Raw genomic sequence first — 24450 nt, 5'->3', positions numbered from 1 at the left:
CCTGGCTGCTCCTCCTGCCCACACCCCCATGGCTGCCTTCTCTGCTTTCCTTTGCCTGCACTCAGACACACCCTAAGCAATACTGCCAAATATTTTTATTGCTTTTTAAGCATCATTATTATTTATCTGTTGTTATAGTCCTGAAACATAAATCTTGTCAGATGCATCTGGCTCATGAAGTTTATAGATGTGTATTTAGTTTTCACTGCAAACTACGTGCAGCACCAGATATTTGCTGTCTTGGATTTTTAAATGGCTCACACTGCTGTAGTACCCAGCCACTTCCCTGTCTTTACCATGTGTATCTTAACACCATCCCTGCAAATAGGATTCTTTTACTTTGGCCTTTCAAAAGGTTTTTTTCTAAACAGTCACTGTGAGCATCAGCCCTACAGAACTCAGTGCACAGGCAGTCCATGGAAGCCAAGAGGTATCAGTGGGACTCCTAACACGGAGCAGGCTTTTATTTCTTTCTTTTTAAGATATTTGCAGTCTTTACAATTGAATGAAAGAGGGTGTTATGAAAGGACTGATGACCAGCCTTCCATAAACTTGGCTCAGAGAGACTTTGTTGCCTGTTGCTCACCTAGAGCAGCCCAATCTCATTAATTCAAATATCAAGTTAAAGCACACAATTTTAACACGTGCCACTTGCTTTTTTTCCAGAGTGAAGATTCAGATGAAGAAGATCTCTGTGCTATCAGTAATAAATGGACTTTCCAAAGAACCAGCAAACGATGGTCTCGGGTGGACGACATTGACGCTCTGCTTCACTGGTCTGACAGACATGGCTCTTCTGGGGACATTAAAATGAAAAACACGACAAGCAGTGAGAGCGTCCTTACAGATCTGAGCGAGCCTGAGCTCTCATCGATTCACAGCGAGAGCAGTGGGGGCAGTGACAGCAGGAGCCAGTCTGGCACCACCAGCGCTGCCAGGGAGGCCTGTGACTGCTCTGCCCGCCACGATGTGGAGAGCACCCTGCTGCAGGACTCCGCTGCAATAAACACCGCCCCGTCCCCCAGGGACGGCCTGAAGAATGAAAATCCAACACGAGCCAGAGCGAAAACCTTTCTAAAACGCATGGAGACGCTGAAAGCAAAAGCTGTGCATGGAAAGCTAAAAGGCTCAGGAAGAACAGGTCCTTTAGAGATCAGTGGACCAGTTCTCCAGTTTGAGCCAAAATCCTTGAAAGACATGCACTGTGTGCAGATAGTCAATGGCGATCTCCAGAATTTGGGGCAAGATTCAGTCAAAAGAGGGCTTCCCTCTTCTGCCAAATCCAGCAGTGACAGCAGCCAGTCCGAAAACAGCAGCAGTGGGGTGAGCACGCCGTGTTTGAAGGAACGCAAGTGCCATGAAGCAAACAAGAGAGGTGGGATGTACCTGGAGGACCTGGATGTTCTGGCAGGAACAGCCTTACGGCAAGTGGTGGACCAAAACCGCAAAAATGAATTTCATTCCCAAGAGAACTTGGTTGTGCACATTCCCAAGGATCACAAACCAGGGACCTTCCCAAAGGCACTCTCCATCGAAAGCCTCTCACCTACAGACAACAGTAACAGTGTAAACTGGAGGACAGGCAGCATCTCTTTGGGAAAGCAGAACTGCTCTACTCCAAAGGAATCTGGCCTGATGGCTTGCTGTCCTAAAGAGAGCAGAATTAGTATTTATGACAATGTGCCAGGTTCCCACTTGTATGCTAGCACTGGGGACCTCCTGGACATAGAGAAGGATGTCCTTTTTCCTCAGTTAGATGACATTTTGCAACATGTCAATGGACTGCAGGAGGTGGTAGATGGCTGGTCAAAGAAGGTGTTGCCAGGTCTGCCGGTTGGTGACGTGTCAGTCAGGGAATCCCCACCATTGCCTTTCCAGTCGCCCACACAGATCACTCTTGATTTTGAAGGAAACTCTGTGTCTGATGGCCGGACCACCCCGAGCGACATGGACAGAGATGGAACATCCCTGAATGAATCTGAAGCCACTGGTGTTAGGGACAGGAGGGACTCTGGGGTGGGAGCATCACTCACAAGGCCAAGCAGGTAAGTAGCGAAATTTTGTATACAAATCCATAGACTGTGAAATACAATGTAATGAAGCAGAGGTTCTCAGCTTGGGTGTCAGAAGGCCCAGGGTACCATTACAGTGGTGTTCATCCTGTATGGAGATGGGGACTTCCCAGGGAAAGGTGGGATTTTCAGGGAAAGGACATCCTGCTGTGGATATTTTTACATGGAATCAATGCAGAATTCATTTAATAGAGCAAACTAAGGCATTTTTTTATCCCTTGATCCATTGATTACATATACCCTGTATATGTTGTCGGATGCATTTTTAATTTGGCTTCCAAGTTATGCACTCAGGTCTTTATGAATCTGTAGCTTTATGCACTTTTTAATGAACTGATCTGCTTTAAAAATGTGCCCCTTTGTGCTCAAAGAGAACCTCCCTATTCTGCCCCAGCCCCTTACATGGGTGGGATGAAATGATGGTGAATGACTGACTTCTTAATAATGTGAAAAGTGGAATTTTGTTGATAGTTTACAGACATGTTTTAAGTCAGAGTGATGAGCTCCTGTTGAGCCAAGTACCAATGCTCCTGGGCAAAAGCTTTTGTGGGTCTAAACTGTTGCATGTTGGGTGGCTTTGAAAGTGCCAAAGCAGAGAGAACATATCTAGTATTTTCTGACACTGGTATTTCTGATAATACTGGTATCTTCTGATCTGCTGTCAGTCTTGTTGCACCCTCACAGAGGACTCTGCCATGCCATGGTTTGCTGCTGCCTGTGCTTGCTCACCACCACCACAAAAGTGAAAGTGGACTGGAGGAAACTATTGAGTAAATGAGCAGTGACAAAGTTTTTAGGATTTGAGTCAGAACTTATATTTAGTGAAATATGAAAATAAGATTAGGGGTTTTTTTCTGATGAATCCAGTATACAGAGAAAGTGCATTGGAGTAAAAAGATGTGAATGGTTCAATAGCTTGGTGGTTTTGGCTCCAGCTAAGGAGACACAGGGTTTAATCCTTTTTCAAAAAAGTCCTTCAGCATTTAATAACAGAACTGTTTGGAGAACCTCATCTCCAAATACCTCAGTGGTCAGGTCAGTCCCCTGGGAGATGAGGGGCTAGGCATCAAACACCAGCTCTGAGTCAGGCAAAGAACATTTGTCTCTGAATCTCCCACATCCTGTTGGAAGTGCGTGGGCTGAAGACCATAGCAGGCAGCACTGCTTCCCCAAGTATATGGACAGGACCCACACCCACTTGAGATTCTAATGTTAAAACAACAAAACTTGGGCATTTATGAAATTAAAAGAGATTTGACTAAATTGTTGTATTTATCTCCAAGGTAAATTTTCTTTCTTTTCACACCACAAGCCATCACTTATGTGTGTGTTTATGTATGTTTTATACATTGCCCAGTCCTATCTCACAGTACACCATCTTTTCTGCCCAGCCAAAGCAGTTCTCTGATTTTTCTATCGTTTCTTTTGCTAAAGGCAGTTACGATGGCAGAGTTTCCAAATCTCTCATCGCCTGAGCCGCTCCATTGCATCACTTCACATTAGCAACCAGTCAGCAGCCCAGCTGAATCTACTGCAAAAATTCTCTCTGCTTCGACTCACTGCCATCATGGAAAAGTACTCAATGTCAAACAAACATGGCTGGACCTGGTGAGTACCACTGCTAACTGGAAGGAGACTTTTTAGAAGAAAATAGCTTCTCCTAATTCTGTTACTCTGTTGGTAAATAAATGGAATTAGAAGGAACCATTGACTTCAATTGTGGTATTTGAAACTGTCCCTTTTAATCCATTGCTGCCTCATGGCTCGTTGGCAGAGTGAGAAATAGATCCTGGAAATCTGGCTTCATTCCTGTGCTCTAACAGAGAGACAACCCTGGCCTTTTGAACAATGCTACAGTTCCAGAAAAATAAACAGGAATAGGAGAGAGTGACTATAAAGTAGGAAAAGTTTACAGTAAGTCCTACCCAGTATTCATTTGGTGATTCGAAAAGAAACAGCTGCTGCTTCATGTGTTTGATATTGCTTTGTTTGTGCTTTAAAAGAAGGGTTAGAATAGTTATGGGGCTTTTCTCTAGAAATCAAAGATGCAGGCTTTGGCCTAGGCCTGGACCTGTATTAGAGGGAGCTGGCAGCCCTGGCAGCTGTGACAGCTACCTGGTCACTCAGGCAGTGGAGGGAAGCACACATGGATGTGAATGCTCACTCTGTGGCTCCTTCTCTACAGAAACCTGCGTGTTTCATGGTACACAAACCCTGGTGGGCCCCACAGATTGAGGTACACCAGAAATGGAAATGGGCATGGATAAGAGTTTGAAAGTATCTGAGAAATAATCAAAACGATGACAGAATCTTTCCCTAATACACTGAGGCACCCAGTCCAGATACAGTATGACTTGATATTTATATTGTGATTTTCATGCTGAAAGGACCTCCCCAAAATCCGGCTAAATTCATCTGTGAGCTATGTTATGACAAGTTTTCCCTTAGAAATGGAAAAACAGATACAATTGATACATGTGAGATTCACCTCACTGACATCAGTCATTAAGAAAAGTTAAAAGAGTAATCTGTTATAAATCTAATCTGAGAAAGTCAGGTTGGCTGCTTGTGGTCAGAGGAAAGAGACAGGTGACCCCAAAGCAGCCCATTATATCGAAGGGTGAGGGTTTTGGTCACCTTCCAGAGGTGTCTCTCTCTAGAGTGGGTATAGAAGTAGCCCAGACAGCTGACTCTTTCTAAATCTCTGTAAAATAACTAAAATTCAGTAAAATTAATCCCCATTTCACTGCTCTCCTTAGGAGTACTCCCTGTGGCTAGCTGGCATCTGCACTGAAATGAATCTCACCTTACCCAACTTCAATTAAGCAGACTAGAATACAACAAATTCTAGGTGCTACTGTTACTACAAGATTTCCATCCTGAAAGATATTTCTTCAGTTTTTATAATCAGTCTCTAAGGATTTTTAAGAGAGGCACTTTAAATAGCTGTAGAGTTACGCACTGTACTTCAGTAGGTAATTTAAAATGAGTTTTTACTTCTTCCCACACAGATGACACAACCCTTAGTCACATTCAGGTCATATTCATCTTTTTTTTTTTAATTCCATGGCAGTCATGACTCCCAAAAAGGGAATCCAGTTGGTTCTTGTTTTCATCTCAATTTTTTGAAGAAAGCAAGCTCACCAGCTTTCACTTAAGTTACTCAACTAGAATAAATCATATAACACAAGGGAGGAATCTGACACATAGGGATTTCCCACCATCATTTCTTATTGTAAAATTTTAGTCAATAGAAATACTAAATCATGTAACTGGTAGAAGATCAAAGATCATCAGCATGTTAGTACCTCCTTTTCCCTCAGATACCCTCTCCACTCAGGTTTGCTCTGCCATTCTTGTGAGTCCCTAAAAGATGCTTTAAATCTTACTGGCTTCAGCTGGATGACACCTGCATAGTAAGAGGTTCTTGTTAAAGCTGATTGTTATGCTATACCTCAGAGGCCATCCAGTTATAGACATTAAGAAATTAATCAATTATGCAAATTTTCAAGTGTCCGTGTATTGTGCATTAAACATTATTTCACCATCTTTATTTAAAAAGGCCCCGCTTACCAATTTCTGTCAGTAGTGTTATTCAGAAGGTGTGTAAATACCCTGATTTTTTCATGCAGCCTGTTCGTGTTAATTTTCAGGTCTGTGCCAAAGTTCATGAAGAGGATGAAAGTCCCTGACTACAAGGACAAGAACGTCTTTGGTGTGCCCCTGATAGTTCATGTCCAGAGAACGGGGCAGCCTCTTCCCCAGAGCATACAGCAAGCCCTGCGCTACCTACAGAGCAACTGTCTAGACCAGGTAGGAGTTTTACTCCATGGACTTGTTCTTTTTTTCTGAAAAGCCACTTTAGGCAAGCAACAGTCAGCATTTTTGTGCCAGGATTATTGGAAGATTATTATCTCTCATGTTGGGCCTCAATCTCCTCTGGTGATTTGATAGTTGGTGCCAAAACTAAAAGTTTTCCATTGTGAGATTTGTATCCAGTTAATCTATTGAAATTTTGTAGCTGTAACAGTCCTGCTGATTTGTATACCACAGTCTACTTCAAAGAACATTTTGAGATCTTCATGTATATTGAACGAAACCTGGAAAGGGATCAGGACTCCCCACTTCTACACAAATCTGTACTGCTTATGCTTGACTGTTGCCATTGAGGGTTAACTGCATTCACAATTTCACAAGATATGGTACGAAAGGTTTTATTTACTTAGCAAAGACAGAAAAGTCCAAGAATAGAGAGCAAACTCAGCAAAATATTCCAAGTATTCTGTTGACAGAGTCAGATATATCCAGATAGTTAGGTCAGCAGGGGTTCAATGCCAAAGCCATTATGGTACGTTGCCTTTTATAGTGTTCTTAGCTACAACAAGCCAGCTGGGAGACCCTCATGCTCAAAGTATTTCAGATTTTTTTTATTCCCTTTAGCTACAGAGGGACATACTAATCATATTTTTACTGTTCTTCCCCTAAGGATGAGGATGTATATTTTTATGAACATAGGACTGGGAGAAACCCCCTGGCTGTTTATGTTCAGTCCTCTACTGTTACTGACCTCATGTGATATGACCTCTTTCATAACTGCCTTTAGATATTTGTAAGTTCAAAGGGAGCAACCAGCGCTTTGCTCTGCAGACTTTGCTGCTTTCTGAGCACATGAAAAGGGTGGAATTAGTCTGTTTTGAATCTTCACATTTTCTAATCACCATTCTGTTTGCTGTTCAGGATTTCTGTTGGGTGACAGTCATCTTCCCCAAAACTGAAATTGAAAATTAAAGGCGTTCCAGTGAATCACAACCACTTCCCTTTGCAGCCAGTGGGAAAGACAAAGGTCCTTCCTGTCAGTTCTCTCTGTAAAGGGACCCTGTAGTGGTCAGACCTTGACATCTAACTCACAGTGTTAAAGTGAGCTGAGCTGAGTTCTGCCAGCCATATGTAGTGCAGGAGCTGAGGGGTGGGATGAAGGCTTGTCAGAAATGTATTAAGAGGATGAAAGGGAAAGATACATGGAGACAAGTAGAAGTGATATATTCAGGAGCTAACATGCCTGGTTGCCACAGTGCTCATCTGGGTTTGTGTACTAAGCTGTGTAAAAGCTGTGGAAAGCCAGTGTAGGAAGAAAAGTGATGCAGCAAGCCTGGAATTAGTGATGAGATTGGAGGAGGAGACGCCCAAATAAGAGGAACAGGAGATGTATGGATAGAGATGGGCTTGCCAGCTAAGAGGCAGAGCCAGAGGAAGAAAGAGAAGTGAGAGGATTAAGTGGGGAGAATGTAAAAGGGAGTACAAAGGAGAAAGAAAACGCTCTTGAGAGACTTGAGGCAATTAAAAGGTGTTGGAAGCCTCAAACAACTGTCTGCTCCATTTGTGTTTACAGGCTGGGAAGCAGCAGAGCTCTGTGAATGTCAGTTCAGCTGTGGTTTCTTCTTAGAGTAAAATTGGGAAAATACTGATTAAAAAAAAGAAGGAGGAGAACTACAAATTGGTGTCCTTTAAAATATCTTTTCACCAAAAACCTTTCTAGGCAAAAACATTCCAGGCAGTTCAGCTCCTCTGCTTTACAGTTACTCCCTTTGTTCCCATTTAATTCAAAGTCTGCTAATGCCTGGACAGAGACCTGGGTAACCTCAGCATCTTGCTTCTGTGTCTCTCCTGCGCACTGCAGAAGGTGGGCTAGAGTTCAGAACAGGTGTCAGAGCTTCTACTGCACACTCTTGGCAAAGTTGTGGTTGCTCTAAACCATTGCAGGGTCTGGCTCCTGCCACTGAAATCCCTAAACTGGCATGAGAAGCCCCACAGGGCCTATGTAGGATATGTAATTCAGTTTCACTTTGTGAAAGAGAAACTGCTTTACCTTTTCCAACTGCATCTTTATTTCTGTCATGCATCATACAGCTGCTTATGGGGAAGATGATACATGCAGCATGAAGATAGTAAAGAGATTGGGGCAGACTAACCTCTGGATTTTTAGTCCCTTTTTATTTACTGAACAAGTCTGTAATAATGCATAACAAAGCCTAAAACATCTTTCTCTATTGAGCGAAGACTCTTTTGATTAATTATTAATTTTTTCCATTAATAAAAAAAAAGGAAATTGGAGTTTGGATAAATGTCTTTAAACAGAGATCAAGAGCAGTAGAATGATGTGCAGCTGGAGATTGCATGGGTGAGATTTGACATCTGACCTCTCAAATCAGACTTATCTAGAAGTTTTTAATGGTTGTTTATACCAGCAAGAACACTTTCCATCAAAAGGAGAGAACTGAGCCTGTGGTCTGACATTTATCTACTGCAAGCCAAAACCTTATTTTTTGGACAGAATTAGCTAGTCCATCTTTTGGGCACAATTAGCTAGTCCATCTTCTTCATCTTCAGCACACATTTCTAAGAGGAAAAGGCATTTAAAAAGAAGAAGAGAAAGGGAAAGGGAAAACCAGATGAAAAGAGCTGGATGTTCTTTCTTGTACGCTCTTGTCAGGAAGAAGATCAGAGCTTCACTTGGGATCATAAATACAGAGCTCCAGTTCTCTACTTCCTGTACATAAATTTAGCTCTCAAGTGACACTAAATTCATCAGTAAGAAGACACAGAAGAGCTGCCTCACAGCCAGTCTGGTGCAGCAGTTCCTCTCCATAGAAGTAATTAAATAAATATAGCCCCTGGTAGAGCTGTGATCTGTGTAATTAGTGTCATGAATATGCACATTAACCGAGGGCCTAAATACCCTCCGGTGAGCATGGGAGGTGTTCTAGAGAGAGGAGGGTCCTCTGTGAACTCTGTGCTGCTTCGTGCTCAGAAGTAAGGGGAAGAAGGCTGAAGGCATGATTCCCTTACCTTTACTGTTTGTTGATCGACTGTCCCATGCAGGAAGCTGCACGAATCACCAGCGAGACAGCAACCACAGAGGAAAAAGGGTCTATAATTCCCAACTGGAAATGGGCCTTTCCCATAGGTCTCTCTCAATGTTTCACCTTTTTCCCTGCAAAACTGAAGGGAAAACAGTGTTAACACTTCCCAAATGAAACACTGTAAACTCACTTGGGAATAAATAATGTGGTTGAGGCGCAGGAATTCACCCCGGGGGGAATTCCACGGGTGGAGAAGGACAAGAAAGGGCAGCCCTGCCTTGAAGGCATTATTTGAAGAATTACCACTTCCTTTCAAAACAGAAAGCAAACAGGATAAAAATGTATCTTAGTGACACTGCACAAGTAATCCCTCCGTGGCCCCCACTCTCGAACTGGACTTTTCAGTGGGATTTGGGAGAACTCTTGGAAGCAGAGAACATGAAAGGGAAAAAACACATTTAATCTTGATTTTAAAGCTCTACTAGGAAGTACTAATCTTTTGTCACAGCATTTATTACTTAGCTAAGCATAATATTTTCCTGTTAGTCTTCAAAATATATACCCAAATAAACATGAGGGGCCAGATTCTCAGCTGGAGTAAATCAACAGTCAGTCACCCAAGCCAAGCAAGCCAGGCTGATTCATATCAGCAGAGCATCTTGCTTAAACTTCTCAGGCAGCAGAGAAACCACAAGGCAGTCTGAACCCTCTCTCTAGAATGGGAAAAAGAGCAGCAGCATTATTAACCCCTGCAATCCTTCTGTGGGGGCCTGTGCTTGTCTGCAGGACTTGTAGGACCATCAATTGCATCTGCACATTTTCGTCCTCCTTGCCTAGAATGAAATAAGCAACCCAAGCTTTGGTCATGATCCAAGTCCCACACATGAATGTATATACCACAGATATATTCTTCAAGTGCCACTTTCCCCTTTACCCAAGTCAATGTGGTATGTTTGTAGGTGGGTCTGTTTCGGAAATCTGGAGTGAAATCCCGAATCCAGGCCCTGCGCCAGATGAACGAGAGCTCCCCAGAAAACGTCAGCTATGAGGACCAGTCAGCATATGATGTGGCTGACATGGTCAAGCAATTCTTCAGGGACTTGCCAGAACCCCTCCTCACAAGTAAACTAGGAGAGACTTTTCTGCACATCTATCAATGTAAGTTGATATTTCTACATATTTCTCTTATTATAAATAATTAGAAATTGTTATATAGTAATATACTGTAAATATTTTTGGCATGTTAACACTGGATAGGTTTCTTTCTGCTAGGCTTTGAGATATAAAAAACCCCTCTTCCCTCAAAATCTTTCACTAACAGGTCTTTAGAATCATCTAAACATTTCAGTGTCAAATTTAATGAAAATACAATCTTCATACCAGCCTCACAACCAGAAAGAAGACAGAAAAACAGGCTTCTGGACACAAAGCCCATGAAGACATATTTTGTCTCATATTTTTGTTAGATTTCTTTAAACTGTGGGCCCATTTCATGCATTTATTCTCAATATAAATGAGTCTTCTGAGCATGGAGAAGTGGTATTTATATGTGTCTCTGTAGTTCCCCGTCCTTGCTGTGGCTTCTGATTATTTGCTTTTTCATAATAGGCAATAAAACGTACATGCAAAAACAAGCTGCCTTCATGTAGATCATAAGCTCTATGTAAAGAACTCATAGAGAAAGAAAGAAAGAAACCAGGGGATTTCTTCTTTTCTTTCCAGCATAAGCAATCTTCCGAAAAATCTGAGATGCATCAGAATAATGAAAGTCCCTGTGAATCAGGAAATGACTGTGTATCTCTTCTCCAGACTGAGGGAGAAATAAACAGTGAGGAAAACACTGAACAGCCAGAGGAATTAGAGTTTTTTCCTGACAGTGTCCATTATGAGGGCCAGTCAGCCAGCACTCTGGCAGATGCAGCCAGCCTAAGCCAAATAATTGGAAGCACTAAAGAGAAGTGTGTCTAGTCTTTTCACTTGCAGATGTTTCAGCTGCCAAAACAATAGAAAGCCATTTTAAAACACTGTGTAATCCCAGTGCTTAAGAATCTCAGATACTTCCGCTGCTTCTCTTTACTGTAAAAATCTGTCTGTGGCATGCAGTCACTAATGAATTTACCACCACAGTGTCTGTAGCTGGTAGAGAGCGCTGGATTCTGCATGTGAGAGACAGCACTGCAAATAAATTCAGTGGGTTTGGCTGTACGTGGTGTCTTGGGACAAAAGTTAACTGCAAGAGTTGGTGCCCAGCCCTGGACCATCACTTCCCCTTCTCCTTTCCTGCTCACAAGTTGTCTGCCTGCACACACATTAATAATCTTGTTCAGAAAAGCAACAGGAATTCTGGCTGCTAATAAAATGGCAGTCACAATTATTTCCATGGGGAGGTGGCCAAGGAGAAGATTATCCACTGCAAGGACATGTTCTGCATGTCCTTGGAAACAAATCACCTCCAAATTACTGCTTGATGAAAACTGGGGATGTCTCTTTGCACAGAAGAGACTGCAAGTAAATTACCCCCTTGCTCCAGGAAAACAGAGATGGCAGATCCCAGTGGCATCAGCATAAGCAGGTCTGTAGCCAGAGGGCTGCCCTTTTCCAAGACATGAGGCTGAATGGGGAAACAGCCAACAAAAAATATAAAAAGAGGGAGGCATGGGCTGATTCTGTAATGCCTGTGTGGTGCTGCAGCAGGAAATCTGAAGAACTTCTCTTCCAGAGAGAAGGGGAAAAGGTGAGTTAAATGAGTTAAGATTGCTAAAATACACTAGGAGTTAAAGGTTTTCAGAAAGACTTGAGGATGAGTCTCTTTAAACCAAGGTAGGAACAAGAAAAAATGGGCTCTGTAGGCATCAGAAAATAGTGTTTGGATTAAGAATGAGTAGCAAGGATTTTTTTTCCACGTGACCAACAACAAATATATTTTTCTGTTTCAGACAGTACTGACAAAATTCCTTTCACAGAAAGAAAAATGTTGAAAATTTCTGGGATACCAATAGTATTTCATAACATCTGCAATTAAACTAATCTGTAGCTGAGACTTTTTCTTGCCCTTTGTTCTGTTTAACAAATTGTTAATGTGAAGTTACTAGGAGAGATTCCCCTCTCCTAGTGTATTGGCAGGAGATTTCTGATTTTCTGGGACTCGCTGAAGATATTTTTCATATATCCAAGACCTCTTTCATGTATCCAGAATGGCTTGAATTACCGTAACACATAGGATTTGGGATGAGATTAGTAGTGTAGTAGTCTATACAGCATACCATTGATGAAACTTTCTCCATTTTCCTAAAACTCCCAGTTGTTTAATGTTTACCTGTGACTTGAAGCACTGGCTGGTCTTCTGCTTCATGTACCAGACCCATCAGAGCAACAATAAAGGGGAGGGAGGGATTACCAGAAGGTGTCCTGGGAAGAAAAGACACAGGGCATGGATTTAGCAAAGGCTCCCCTGACTTCTCAGAAAAACCTGGCCTTGCTGCTTTCAGAAACTTTAGAAGTATTAAGCTGTGTTCATTTTGTCTTTCATGTCTGAAAGCTTTTAAAATAAAGTGCTTGTAGAAGGCTAGCAGTCAAATCTTAAAAGCTGGCTGTTCCCTCTACTGTAAATCTGCTTTTGTTCTTTTTCCACTCAATTACAGAGAGTATGTAATACCCAGAGGAGGACTCAAAGTCCAAACTGAGAGAACTTATGGTAGTTTTTGAAATGAATCTGTCTGAGGTGCTATTTAAGCATTTCCACTACTTCTTCCATTAAACTCTTCTACAGTTTAGGACACAAATCTAAGCGTTCCCAAAGCTTCCCTAAGACTTAAACTTCTGTCTTGCCAGGGGACAAAGAAACCCTGAAAAATACCATTTCAAGCTGTAAGTACTGAGTAGTCTTCTCCCTTCATAAACTTCAAATGAAGCCCAGTGTCTTTCTTGGGAGCAGGCCTTCAGACAAACAGAGAAATGCCAAACACTGGCAAGAGAAGCTGTGCTTTGTGGAGGAGCAGAAGGAGGAGCAGATCAGGACCAGCTGATCTGTTCCCCTTGGTCTCCTGTCATCTGCCTCTTCACTAAGCCATCACTAAGGTCGGGAAAGACCTCTGTGAGTCAAGCACTAACCCAACGCTGCCAGGCCCACCGCTGAAACACGTCTCTGAGCACCACCTCTGCGCGGGGTTTGAGCACAGAGGGGGCTGTGAATGTCTGTGGTAGCTTTATCTCTCTGTCCCCTTACCTGATCTGACAACTGACCCCTGGCCGTCCCTTGCTCCCTGGCAGATGTCCCCAAGGAGCAGCGGCTGCAGGCGGTGCAGGCGGCCATCATGCTCATGGCCGACGAGAACAGGGAGGTGCTGCAGACCCTGCTCTGCTTCCTCAGCGACGTCACCTCCGTGGAGGAAAATCAGATGACTCCCATGAACATCGCTGTTTGTCTGGCCCCTTCCCTCTTCCATCTCAATATAGTGAAGAAAGAAAGCTCTCCAAGGTATGTTTCTTCTCAGCATTATAAATAGTCACATCCTGAATACGGAGTGATACTTTCAGTGGTATGCAGGAAAAATTTTCCAAGCCATCTGCTTTCCAGCACACATTAAACAGGGCATGGCTTCAATAAGAGGGGAAAACCCCGGCTGCAGAGCCAGAAGCACACTTGTTTTCACAAGCCCAGCAGGCATTTCAGGTTGTCTGTTGTGAACATGCAGTGCCTGCTTTCCATGCGGAATTTTCAATGGGGCACTAGTGAGTTTTGCATGAGTAATGTTGACTTCTGTTAAGGAAAAGGGGTTGATTTTGCTCTGGTTAAGTCAAAGATTAACAATGTTTTAAAGGATTTTGATATGTAGATTTTCAATGAGTGGTTTTTTTCACTTTCAATTTACTGTGTACATTCTGCCATTCAGGAAACAGGGTTTATTTCAGGACACATTAAAATTGTAACATGGTGAGTGTAGACTAAACAGGGCATAGCCAGGCTAAACATTAGTGGTCCCTCTTGACTTTTTTCCTTCCCATCTGGTTAGAATACACTGAGATTCTTGGTCAAGTACATGTATAACCCATGTCTGAACAAGGGCTTTAAGAAGTAACAATGTAAACCACTTTACATCGTGTCTGTTAAAAATCCATTTCAAAATGTATCACACATCATGCAGGATATGAATAACCTTTCCTGCTTTTACCTTTGGCTGAGCAATATTTGAGGTAAACATTTTTCCTTTAAAAAAGGCCCAACAGTTTGAGCAGTCTTGTTGATAAATAGAAACTAAAGATAGGGGGGTTTTTTCTCTCTGATGTTGGGAGCATCCTGCTGGTTTTTGCTTTCATATTAAAAAGATTCAGCTTTTTACCTGAGATACTGAATTCAATTACAGAGTAATACAGAAAAAATATGCAACAGGGAAGCCAGATCAGAAGGACCTCAGTGAAAACCTGGCAGCTACTCAGGGACTTGCTCACATGATAATGGAATGCAACAAACTTTTTGAGGTGAGTGAGAGACTCAAACAGCATTATTCATGGCCACATAATGCAGCACCCTTTGAAGTATTTATGTTTACGCTTATATTTTCTGTCTTGTGTTAGCTCAGAGATTGGTGCCTCACTTATTTGTAAACTTGCTTCATCCAAAGTTTATTTATCTCATGTCTTTACAGCAGTTCCCTTTTAGTATTCAAAAGATGCAGGGTAATTATTCTGTGACAGTTTTCAACCAAACCAGTGGATTAGGAAATTTGAGACTAATTCAAATCAAAATCTGCTAGTTTAAAATTTTATTACAATGCTTTTAAGGCCTCAATTAAACTTATTCATCTTAAAAATAATTGCCTTTACACTTTATTTCTGTGTGTCATGCAATAAAGTAAAAATCACATAGAGACCTGCAGCTATGTACACTGCAGCTGGAGGAGAGCAAATGCTCATATCTTCTTTCCCCAGAAGCACAAGGCAATATTTCTGAGGGCTAAAGGAAAAACAGTGGGGTATTGACATCCAGTTGATCAGTCTTAACATGGTTCTGCATGAGTAGTGCAGAGCCATGAGCTGTTTTATTAGACTACTTTGATGTTTCATCTTGCATAAAGACAGAAATTGATGTGCATTTTGCAGATCCTAGGCTAGAGCAACTGGGTGAATGCTGAATGGTCCATCAGCCTAGAAACATATTGTCTTAAGGAAAAGTTCTCAGCAGGAGATTTTCCCTGTGTGTTTTCTCTCCCTTCTGTGGCACAGGTCCCACACGAGATGATCACCCAATCCCGAAACTCCTATGTTGATGCAGAAGTGCATTCTCCTACCCTGGACGAGCTTGGGAAACAAGTGGATGAGGAAGGAGGGAACTATCAGATGTACCTAGAAAATCTCATGCAAAATCTCCAGAAAGAAGCAAAAGAGAAATTCAAAGGATGGGTTACATGTTCCAGTGTAGAGAACACAGAACTCGCCTACAAAAAGGTAATTTAGGGAGACATGAAAGAAGCAGCAAAGAAACCAAAGCAAAGTGCAGCTCAGCTATGGGCCACCCTGGCATGTTGTATGGCAAAACTCACACCCTTCTTTCTGGCAAGGCACTCTTTTATTATTATTATTTTTTAAAAGATTGCTAAAAGCAGTTAAAATGTAATGTAATAGTGATTCAAGTATGAGATCCCAAAAAAAGGCACAGAAAGCAAGCTAGGGTCTCTAAAATAGATCAAGTAAATGACACAGCAAACAACACAACCAGAGAGTGAGCTGAGATGTTAAACAACAGAGAACATTACCTGGGCAAGCTCTTTGACTGGGGGACGTGAAAAGTTTCTGACAAATTCTTGGTGTTTGCTAGCAGTTTGGAGAGCACAGCTAGAACACAGGTAGGTACAAAACTTCTTCAGGCTCTCCTATGCTTTTTTAAGCAGGCCAGTTTTATCCCTGATCCTTTTGTCCTTTTTTCATGTGGATTTTTGATACTGCAGCTTTTATTAAAATTTCTGAATTTGTTTTAGGCTCCATCACCTCTTCAGAGAAAGCCAGACCACTGCCGTGAGGCAGAGGGTGCTGCAGGGGCCCTGCAGAGAGTGGAGTTCAGTGCTGAAACTGAGTAGCAAAGCAGAGGTCTCCAAACCAGCAGCAGCGAGCAAGAGGAAGGGATGGATTAGGGGTGGGTGACACTAATTAGGCAGAAGAGCACTGGGAGGAATGTGAGATCGGGATGGTGAGGGGGCAGGAGGCAGCATTACCCCAGCTTGGGCAAGTGCAACCCCTCTGTCAGGGCAAAGAAATTGCAGTTACTGTGGTTTGTAGCCAGCTTTTCTGAGTGACCTGTCCAGGGACAGACTGTGGGAGGCTGGGGAGAGAGTAACAGAGCTCAGGTGGGAGCAGGATGTGGGAGATGGGAGAGAGGGAATAGAGGCCTTTACTGCTGGAGGTCAAGGACCTGTGAACTACAGAGGGAATTGGGAGTCTGGGGCTCCAGGGCAGGGGAAATGGGGAACTGAAAGCTTTGGGGAGAAAGAATTAACAACATGAAATAATTTAAGGTGGGAGGTCAGGAAGGTGGGTTTCTGGGGAAACAATCCTCCCTGGGTGTACAGGAGGTACTAGAGGTTTCCAAAGTACTCACATTGCTATATAAGAACGGTAGGGTAGGGAAGGGTTAGAAAAGCAGGGCTTGCAAGATCCAGTGATTGCAGTTAACTTGTTTACTGCCTAAAACCATGCAGAAAAGCTGGATGTGTGCAATCTAGGATATTCACTTTGTGCATAGCCCAGCACTTTCTGTTCCCCTTACTATAAGCTGTGGAGGTGTTCCAAGAAACAGGATCAGTGAGCAAGAAGGAGTTAGCAAACAGTCTGTGCTCTTTGAAAGGTGTTTTCCCAACACCTCCCTTGCAGCTATTTTGAGGAGAAAACATCTGTGTACCTGACACATAACCGAATCAAAGTATGTTCTGCCCCCCCAGAATTAACCAGGAGGGTTCATGGACCCTCAGTCCCAGGAAGTGTACAAGATTGCCTAAGGCAGTTGCTTTATTTCAGCCCAGGGTTTCAGTTTCATCTCTTTTTATTTCTGCAGACACATTTTCATCATTAAACTTAGGATGTCTGGACTTGGAAAAGTGTCTGTCACACCAGAAGTAATGAAGAACCTCACTGGCACTATGGGAACTAGTCCAGATATATTCTGTTGTGACAGCAGAGTAATGAATCACTTCAGATTTCCATCCAGGACTAGTAGAGCAGCAGCAATAGCAGTAATAGTAATGATTAGCAGGGAAATATGAATGCTCTTAAGCTGAACTCAGACACACACGTTGAGATTTTGTCCTCAGTTATCATCTGCTGAACACAGGCATGTAAATTACCAGGGTTTGTGTTCTTGGTCACTCCAGGTTGGGGATGGGAACCCACTAAGGCTTTGGAAAGCCTCAGTTGAAGTTGAAGCCCCCCCATCAGTTGTCCTGAACCGAGTGCTGAGAGAACGTCACCTCTGGGACGAGGACTTCCTGCAGTGGAAGGTGGTGGAGAGCCTGGACAAGCAGACAGAAGTTTACCAGTATGTTTTGAACACCATGGCTCCTCACCCCGTCCGAGACTTTGTTGTTCTCAGGTAAGCTGAGGGCGGTTCTCTGGTACCTTTGGCTCCTGCAGTGCATAAAGAAGATCTGGCTTTATCTCAGCCTTCACATCTGTGTAATTGCTCTCCAGGAACTCTACTTCTGGGCAGCAGCGCTGATTTCTCAAACTGAATTAGTCATACACCTACAGCATGCTGACCTTTTCTCTGATGTAATTTGAGCAGCACATACTCCTGAGGCCATAAATATAATTTCTTCCTCAGAACAGATGTCTGATAATAGCTGCTCTTCTCTCTCAGCTTTGTTTGTTGTCAAAACAGTGCAAATAGAACCCAATTGTTTTTTACGCTGCTTTTGCTGTTCTCTGGGGAATGTTTGATGTTTAAGAGCCAAATGTTTAGAAGAGAAGATAGTGGTGCTTTTAAGCTAAGTCTGTTATACAGTGTCTATATAAGTTATTATCTTAAATTTTCAGTTGGAGTCTTTGTAAATGAAGAAATGCTGATCCATAAAAATCCTAGTGTGGAAATGAACAGAAAGAGGCAGTAGATTTGTATTCTCTCTTCCAGGGGATGACTTCTCTCAAATAAATGTATAGCTGTGTATCAATATTCTACATTCAATCCCAGTTCTGCCATTGTCTATCTGCCTGTACAGAGCAGTAAAAAAAACCCTCTTCTGTCTTTGAAATCCAGGCCTTTGCTTGCTAGGAGCTATTGTGGAGCTGCTGACATATTTCACTAACAGGGTCAATCCTACAGTTATTTATTGTAGGACGATTTTGTGCATTCCTGCTTTTGGTCCCTGCTTTCTTTGATTGAAATGATGTGCTAGAGAAATACAAAGCAGTTTTGACAAAGGAAGGAGTACAGGGAGTCAGAATTGTATTAAAGGGAATGAAGATTGAAGGAAAAAGATGGGTCAAATAAAATATAATTACGAAAGTACATCCCTTTTATGAACTTTAGTAGTCTCTTAAAGGATGACAACATGCAGATATTGTTGGTATAAGGGAAGACTTATTGGAACTCTTAGGGGAAGATTTAAAAAATGCTTTCTGTAACCAGTTCTTCCATTACTCTATTTCCTTTGCCTTACCACAGTATACTGGGCTAAATTAACTACTTTATAATCAAATATCTATTATATATTTTATATAATTATATATCTATCATTATTTTATAAATAGTCTTCTTATATGATGTCATTAGCTTGAGCCAGTGATAAATTTGGCCCTGTGCATGGCACCGGGAAGATGGCCTGCGAGCGGCGGGGAGGTTCTGACGGCCGTAATTTGGTCCTCTCATTTGCCACTTAGTTCACTATTAGGTTTCCTGGTGGTTTATGTTCTTTAAAGACCTGCTGTGCAGCCACATCAGTTAAAGGAAAATCGTGCTATCAAGTTCTCATTCTTTTCACTGACCCAGGCAGAATGACCCCCAAGGACTGAAATACATATCATAAAAATGAATCCTGGTGGGTTCTTAAGGGCTGGAAACAGCCATCAGGCAGATCTGTCAGATTCTGTTGTTTATCTCTTTTGATTGATATCATTAAGTCTAGAGCAAGGTTACCCAGCAATACCGCAGTCAATTTGATACCTTATGATTGGTGGGAAGCGAACAGTGAAATTATAATACACCTCTGGGGACATGAATAAATATATTTTAACAGATGGCAATTTTCTCCTTCTCAGTCAAACTTTGGGCTGTGAAAGGATCAACTTAGTTGTTCCCTTTTTTTTTCCAATGTGACAGTCATAACAAGGGGATTAGGCTGCCTAGAGAAGACTCTGATGGTAAGAGGAGAAATGTTTCATATGCCTGGGATATGACACAGCTCTCAGCTGCCCTGCACAGGCATCACTTGTATTAAAGAATCCACAAGTGTTTAATGTTCATTAAGTATGACAGCATTTTGGTGAGTTAAGTGCCATGATTCTACTACTGTAAGGTATTTAAAGAACTGCTGAAACTGGCCTAAATCCATATGACTGGGAACAGGAAACCAAAGTCTTCTGAAATCTCTGGGACAGAGAACTTTCCACTTCCCAAATGGCCCAGGGAGTGCTGGATAGTTACCAAAATGATGTGGGCACATCTTAACACTGTGCAGGCACTTGCAGGAGGTGGTTCAGCATTTCTCATACTGGATCTCAGCTGTGATTTCCTTCTCCCATATGTTTCATCTGCCAAAACAGCTCATCAAATTTTTTAATGCCCAAGAACATGTAAAACCTTCTGGTCAGTATCTTCCTGTAGTGTCTTGAATAACAGCTCAGTTTCATGTAAAAAAATGCAAAATGTTAAAATTATCTGCTGAGGTCCAACCTTCAACAGTCCTTGAAAGCAGCTTACCTGCTAAAAATATGATACTTCTCAAGGCAGCATAATCCCTGTCTCAGACAATCCACAGCAGGATGATGCATGTTACACAGCACAGTGGGAATTTCTCTTTTTTCCCCACAGCACAGGAAAGAGCACAGTCCTATCCTCTCAGATTGAGTGCAGATGAGAAAGATGTGAGACACAAGGGAATGTAGAGAATGCTTACAGAACAACAAAAAAAAGTATTAAAGTCTAGAAATCTTGAATTTGATGGAAAACTTCTCCAGCATGTTAGAGAGGCTAGAAACCTGGGAAAGAAATGAAAGGACATTTTGTTTTTAATTCAGACACCCTTGAAACATATTCTGGGTATTAGTGAGGACTTCTGCTGTACTGAACTGCATTTCTTGTTCTGTAAGCCTGCATGGGTGCAATGCACCGTTTCAGCTTTTGCTGGATGGCTTACCCTTGGTCCTTCTCCTTTCCAAAACTTGTCTGACTGCAAAAGGCTCTATCATGCCCTAGAATACTGATGGCTACAAAATGCTCATGTGGAGAAGCAAAATTTCTCCACCTGGAGCCACACAGATGGGTGGCTATTCCACACAGCCATGAAACTCTACCAGGGACTCCTGGGACAGCCCACTGGCATCGCAGGCAACAAGGATGGGCACACAAGGAGACTGTAACTTCAGTTCTGGTTCTTACTCATGGGCCCAAAAGTTTCATTGCTAATGTGAATCTGTCTTTGATCCATCCCTGCAGGACATGGAGGACGGATTTGCCCAAGGGGATGTGCATGCTGGTCGCCATCTCTGTGGAGCATGAAGAGGCTCCTCTCATGGGAGCTGTGCGAGCCATCGTCATGGACTCCCAGTACTTGATAGAGCCCTGTGGCTCAGGGAAAGCCAGGCTGACCCACATCTGCAGGATTGACCTCAAGTAAGTATCCCACCTGCACAAGGCAATGGCCATTCAGCAGGACAAAACCCTCAAGCTCAGATGCTGGGAGCAGAGGGCAGGGTTAGACTAGCTTTGCTGCTTCAGAGTGTTCCTGCAGTCTTCTCTCCACTCAGTGCCCACCACTGATAGATTGTGATCTTAGAAACAGAATCTGCTTATTTGATTACTGCAAGGGAGAACTTCGAGGTACACTTGAAAAGACAAGTATTTGAATGTCCACCACCACCGTGGGCAGTGGGGAGCAGGAAGCATGGCAAGCACGTTTCTGTGGGGCATGTTTCTTGAGTAGTTGAGTTTCTCAATAATTCTCTTTTCATTTCTTCAGAGGACATTCCCCAGAGTGGTACAACAAAGGCTTTGGACATCTGTGTGCAGCAGAAGTTGCCAGGATCAGAAACTCATTTCAACCTCTGATTGCTGAGGGACCAGAAACAAAAATCTGAGGAAGTGTTCCTGGGAGCATGTGAGCATAAATCAGGGTCTGGCAGGGAACAGGAATACTGAAAGTAAAGGTCTGATTTAAGCTGCATAAATCTGACCAGACCTGGATCTGTACAAAGCTGAAAAAGAAATTTTATAGGAAAGTTTTTTTATTCTGGAGACTTCACCTTCCCCCTTCCCCTGCATCCACTATGTATTAATTTTTATTCTTGAACTAAACATTTCTTCAGAGAGCTTTTATTACTTTAAAAACAGATTATTGCCATTACTTGTATGTTACATAACTCTGGTATTTAAAGGCTTCTAAGAAGCATATTTTAATTGTAAATAAATAATGTACAGTATGTATATATTTATCTATATTCTATCTATATATATGTATATGTATAAATTAATTATTTTGTATATAACTCAGTGCAAATCACTTGCATCAGTTGGACCTTAAGTGGACCTGTCACTTGTTTCTCAGTGTGTCACTGCTACATAAGCTGTGTTTGCTGTTATCACAGAGCTACCAGGCCTAACTCGTGTGGTAACAAACGCCTGGTCCCAAATGTGTTTTGTGTTTGTGTGTGCTATGAGAAGGTACCTAGAAATAGATGTAGGAAGCATTACAGGAACTAAGGAAGAAAGAGGTTACAGTGCATTTAAAAATAATGAGGAGGGAATCAGTCTCACCAAATAAAATACATGGAGATGCATCTGAGACAGACATTGTGGAGGCCATTTACGTTCAGCTGCAGAATTGTGACTTTTAGCAGAAGGTGTTGAAAACTTACCTGTTGCCTTAAATGACTGGTGTCTGTCAGTAGAGACCTCACTGTGTGCAGTGTTCCAGGTAACTGCTCATCCTCGGACAGCACAAGGTAATGTTGTGTGTCCTGAGATGGCTGAAATCAAGACTGGTAACTTATTAAGCTGTAAATTAATTTTTTTGTTAAGCATTTTGTCTAGGTTCTGAGTGTTTCTGTGTTCTTTCCTTCTCCCATAGAGATAGCTAATCCAAAGCAGGTTTTCCACATCCAGTGGACACAAAGACATGCAGATGAACACCATGCCTTTTAATATTCTTACTATACAAATAACTATGCTTTTTTAAGATTTTAAACACATCTTGGAGATTTAAAAGACAACATAAATGCTATTCTTGGAAAGATTGCTTTTATAGTAACAGCAAGTATTTTCATCTTATATTGCACTGTTCTGCATGATCCCACCTCTGGAGGCATTGGTGGGAGCAGGATTAGGACTATGAGGAGTAGGAGCCATTTAAGCCTATTATATAATTTCATTTTCAGGGACCTATTATTTTGCTAATGGAAGAATGCTTTAAAAGTAATAATAATAATTTGTCAACATTGCCTTTGAGGCAGGGTTCCATTTTGTTTTTAACTAACCTACGGCCAAAATGTTATTGCATCTATGACTCAGTAAGAATGTACAAGCCTCTTAATACTGTTCTTCATTAATCACATTTGTTCACTTAGACTTTATTTATTGCTGCATAAACCAGCAGAGTCACTCACAGCCAGTGTTTCAGCTCAGTCCTTCCAGCAAAATCCAGAAAGATTAGTATGAGGTGGATTAAGCAGGATGCATTTCCTATGTGAAGCTACAGCTTTGTGCCCCAATTCAATGAAAGTCCCTTCAAAGTCAGAGATTTCAACGTTCCCCAGGTGTAGGAGCTGTGCAGTGGATTGTGTTTGGTGACAGCTGCTAGAGCATGACCCCAGGTGCCATCGTGCACACACACGGGGGCTGTGCTGGCAGGGGACAGTGCTGTGAACTGAGGCAGCACACCTGTGGGAGCTCAGCGTGCCCAGGGTGACCCAAGGTGACCCACATAGCTTATGAAGGAGCAGGACTCCAAAAAAAGTCACTGTCATCTTCACCCATGATCTGTGTCACTCATGTTTTGTTGTGCAAGTGCTGGGATCAGGGATGTTGGCTGCCTGGGAGCTCCTGCCTCGAGTTGATGGCCAACAATAGTTGCAATGTGCAACTACCATGAGCTTTAAGTCCTGCAGACAGGGGAGCACTCACGGGGCTGTTACGTGGCCGTAGTGGGGTCTGGCAGTCACCCGCTGGCTGCAGGGCACCCCCACTGCCCAGGCTCAGCCTTCCCAGGAGCAAACAGTGCCTCCCCAGCTGGGAATGCCATTCCAGAAAGCAGCACCTCCTCCCAGACGCCTGTGGCCATGGCAGCAGATTTCATGCCGGCCGTTTTCCAAAACATGAGCAATTAGAGTACTTCTGCTACATTAGTTTACATAAATAAATACAGCAGTGCCTCAGCACTAACAGGCACAGAATTTCTAGCCCTGGGAATGGCAGTGTCTGGCAATAAATAATGTCCTAAGGAAAAGAAGGGAAAACCTGGACAGTGGTTTTATCCTGTCTCACAAGTCGTCGCTCAGCTGGAAGAGGCCCTGTGCCATCTGCCACCCTTAGCAAGGTAGGGTTGTTTTCCTGCCCTTGCAAAAGCTCTGTCATGAGCTTCTGGCATCTCCAAGCCATGTATTGTTGATATAAGATTTCTTCAAAATGCACGTTATGCCATGTCTACCATTCAGCTACCACAGTATTTTGTATTGTTACATTGATACATTATGATAATTGCATTTTTAAATGTTATACTCATATCAATACCTCATATTTTTACCTCATCAGTTGGTATCAGTCATTAGTTGTAAATAAATAATTTCAGAGTTGAATAAATTTGCATACACTAAAGAATCGTGTTTCTTTGTGCTCTTTTTTCATCCACTGGCTCAAGAAATGCTGAATTTAAGCCCTTGATTTCTTTATTGCAACCTGCTATACACAAAACTGTTCTGGGGTGGCACTTGGGTAACAACTGCAGGCTCAAAATTATATTGTTGTCCATTATACTTAGCCTGTAGTATCCTTATGTATACACGAGCTTCATGGCAAAGACTGTTTTCCAAATTCAGCCATGTTTCTGCATCTGTGTTCTTGTCAATAATTTAGGTCTAGGCTCACAGGAGCTGGGTGAGTGCTGGGTTCACATTGTCAAGACATCAGCCATCTCAAATCTATTCAGCCATTGCAAAAAAGGTATAGTGGCATGATAGTGACTTCTGTGGTTTTTCATACACATTCTACAGATGAATTAAAGGTTCCTTTGGATGAGTGTTGTACCCCAGCTGGTACAACGCCCTCTCTCTATCCTTCCACCTGGAGGGACAGGGAAGGGAATCAGAAAGAGGTAAAACCTATG

The 24450-nt window shown here is 42.4% G+C and overlaps 1 protein-coding gene and 1 long non-coding RNA gene across 10 annotated transcripts in view; one reads left to right on the top strand and one right to left on the bottom strand.

The window, feature by feature from the left end:
* Window positions 1-12575, bottom strand: part of LOC134414497 (uncharacterized) — a 33681-nt gene extending 21106 nt beyond the window's left edge. The window contains exons 1-2 of one of the 2 annotated variants that reach the window (XR_010026757.1): window positions 12249-12575; window positions 8919-9071 (exon numbers count right to left, since the gene is read on the bottom strand). This is a non-coding gene — a long non-coding RNA (uncharacterized LOC134414497). The remainder of the gene's footprint in view (window positions 1-8918; window positions 9072-12248) is intronic. The other variant, XR_010026756.1, reaches the window with a different exon arrangement.
* STARD13 (StAR related lipid transfer domain containing 13) overlaps window positions 1-23945 on the top strand; it is a 284737-nt gene extending 260792 nt beyond the window's left edge. For all 8 annotated transcript variants that reach the window (XM_063149149.1, XM_063149150.1, XM_063149151.1 and 5 more), the window contains 10 exons: window positions 667-2045; window positions 3507-3680; window positions 5726-5885; window positions 9892-10090; window positions 13202-13409; window positions 14296-14410; window positions 15155-15376; window positions 17293-17510; window positions 20571-20747; window positions 21094-23945. In XM_063149149.1, coding sequence (XP_063005219.1) covers window positions 667-2045; window positions 3507-3680; window positions 5726-5885; window positions 9892-10090; window positions 13202-13409; window positions 14296-14410; window positions 15155-15376; window positions 17293-17510; window positions 20571-20747; window positions 21094-21211 — 2970 coding nt within the window. In that variant the 3' untranslated portion in view covers window positions 21212-23945. The remainder of the gene's footprint in view (window positions 1-666; window positions 2046-3506; window positions 3681-5725; window positions 5886-9891; window positions 10091-13201; window positions 13410-14295; window positions 14411-15154; window positions 15377-17292; window positions 17511-20570; window positions 20748-21093) is intronic.
* Window positions 23946-24450: the final 505 nt, after the last annotated feature.

The sequence above is a fragment of the Melospiza melodia genome, chromosome 2 (genome assembly GCF_035770615.1).
Source record: "Melospiza melodia melodia isolate bMelMel2 chromosome 2, bMelMel2.pri, whole genome shotgun sequence".
NCBI lineage: Eukaryota > Metazoa > Chordata > Aves > Passeriformes > Passerellidae > Melospiza > Melospiza melodia.
This window is presented reverse-complemented; position numbering and strand designations above follow the sequence as displayed.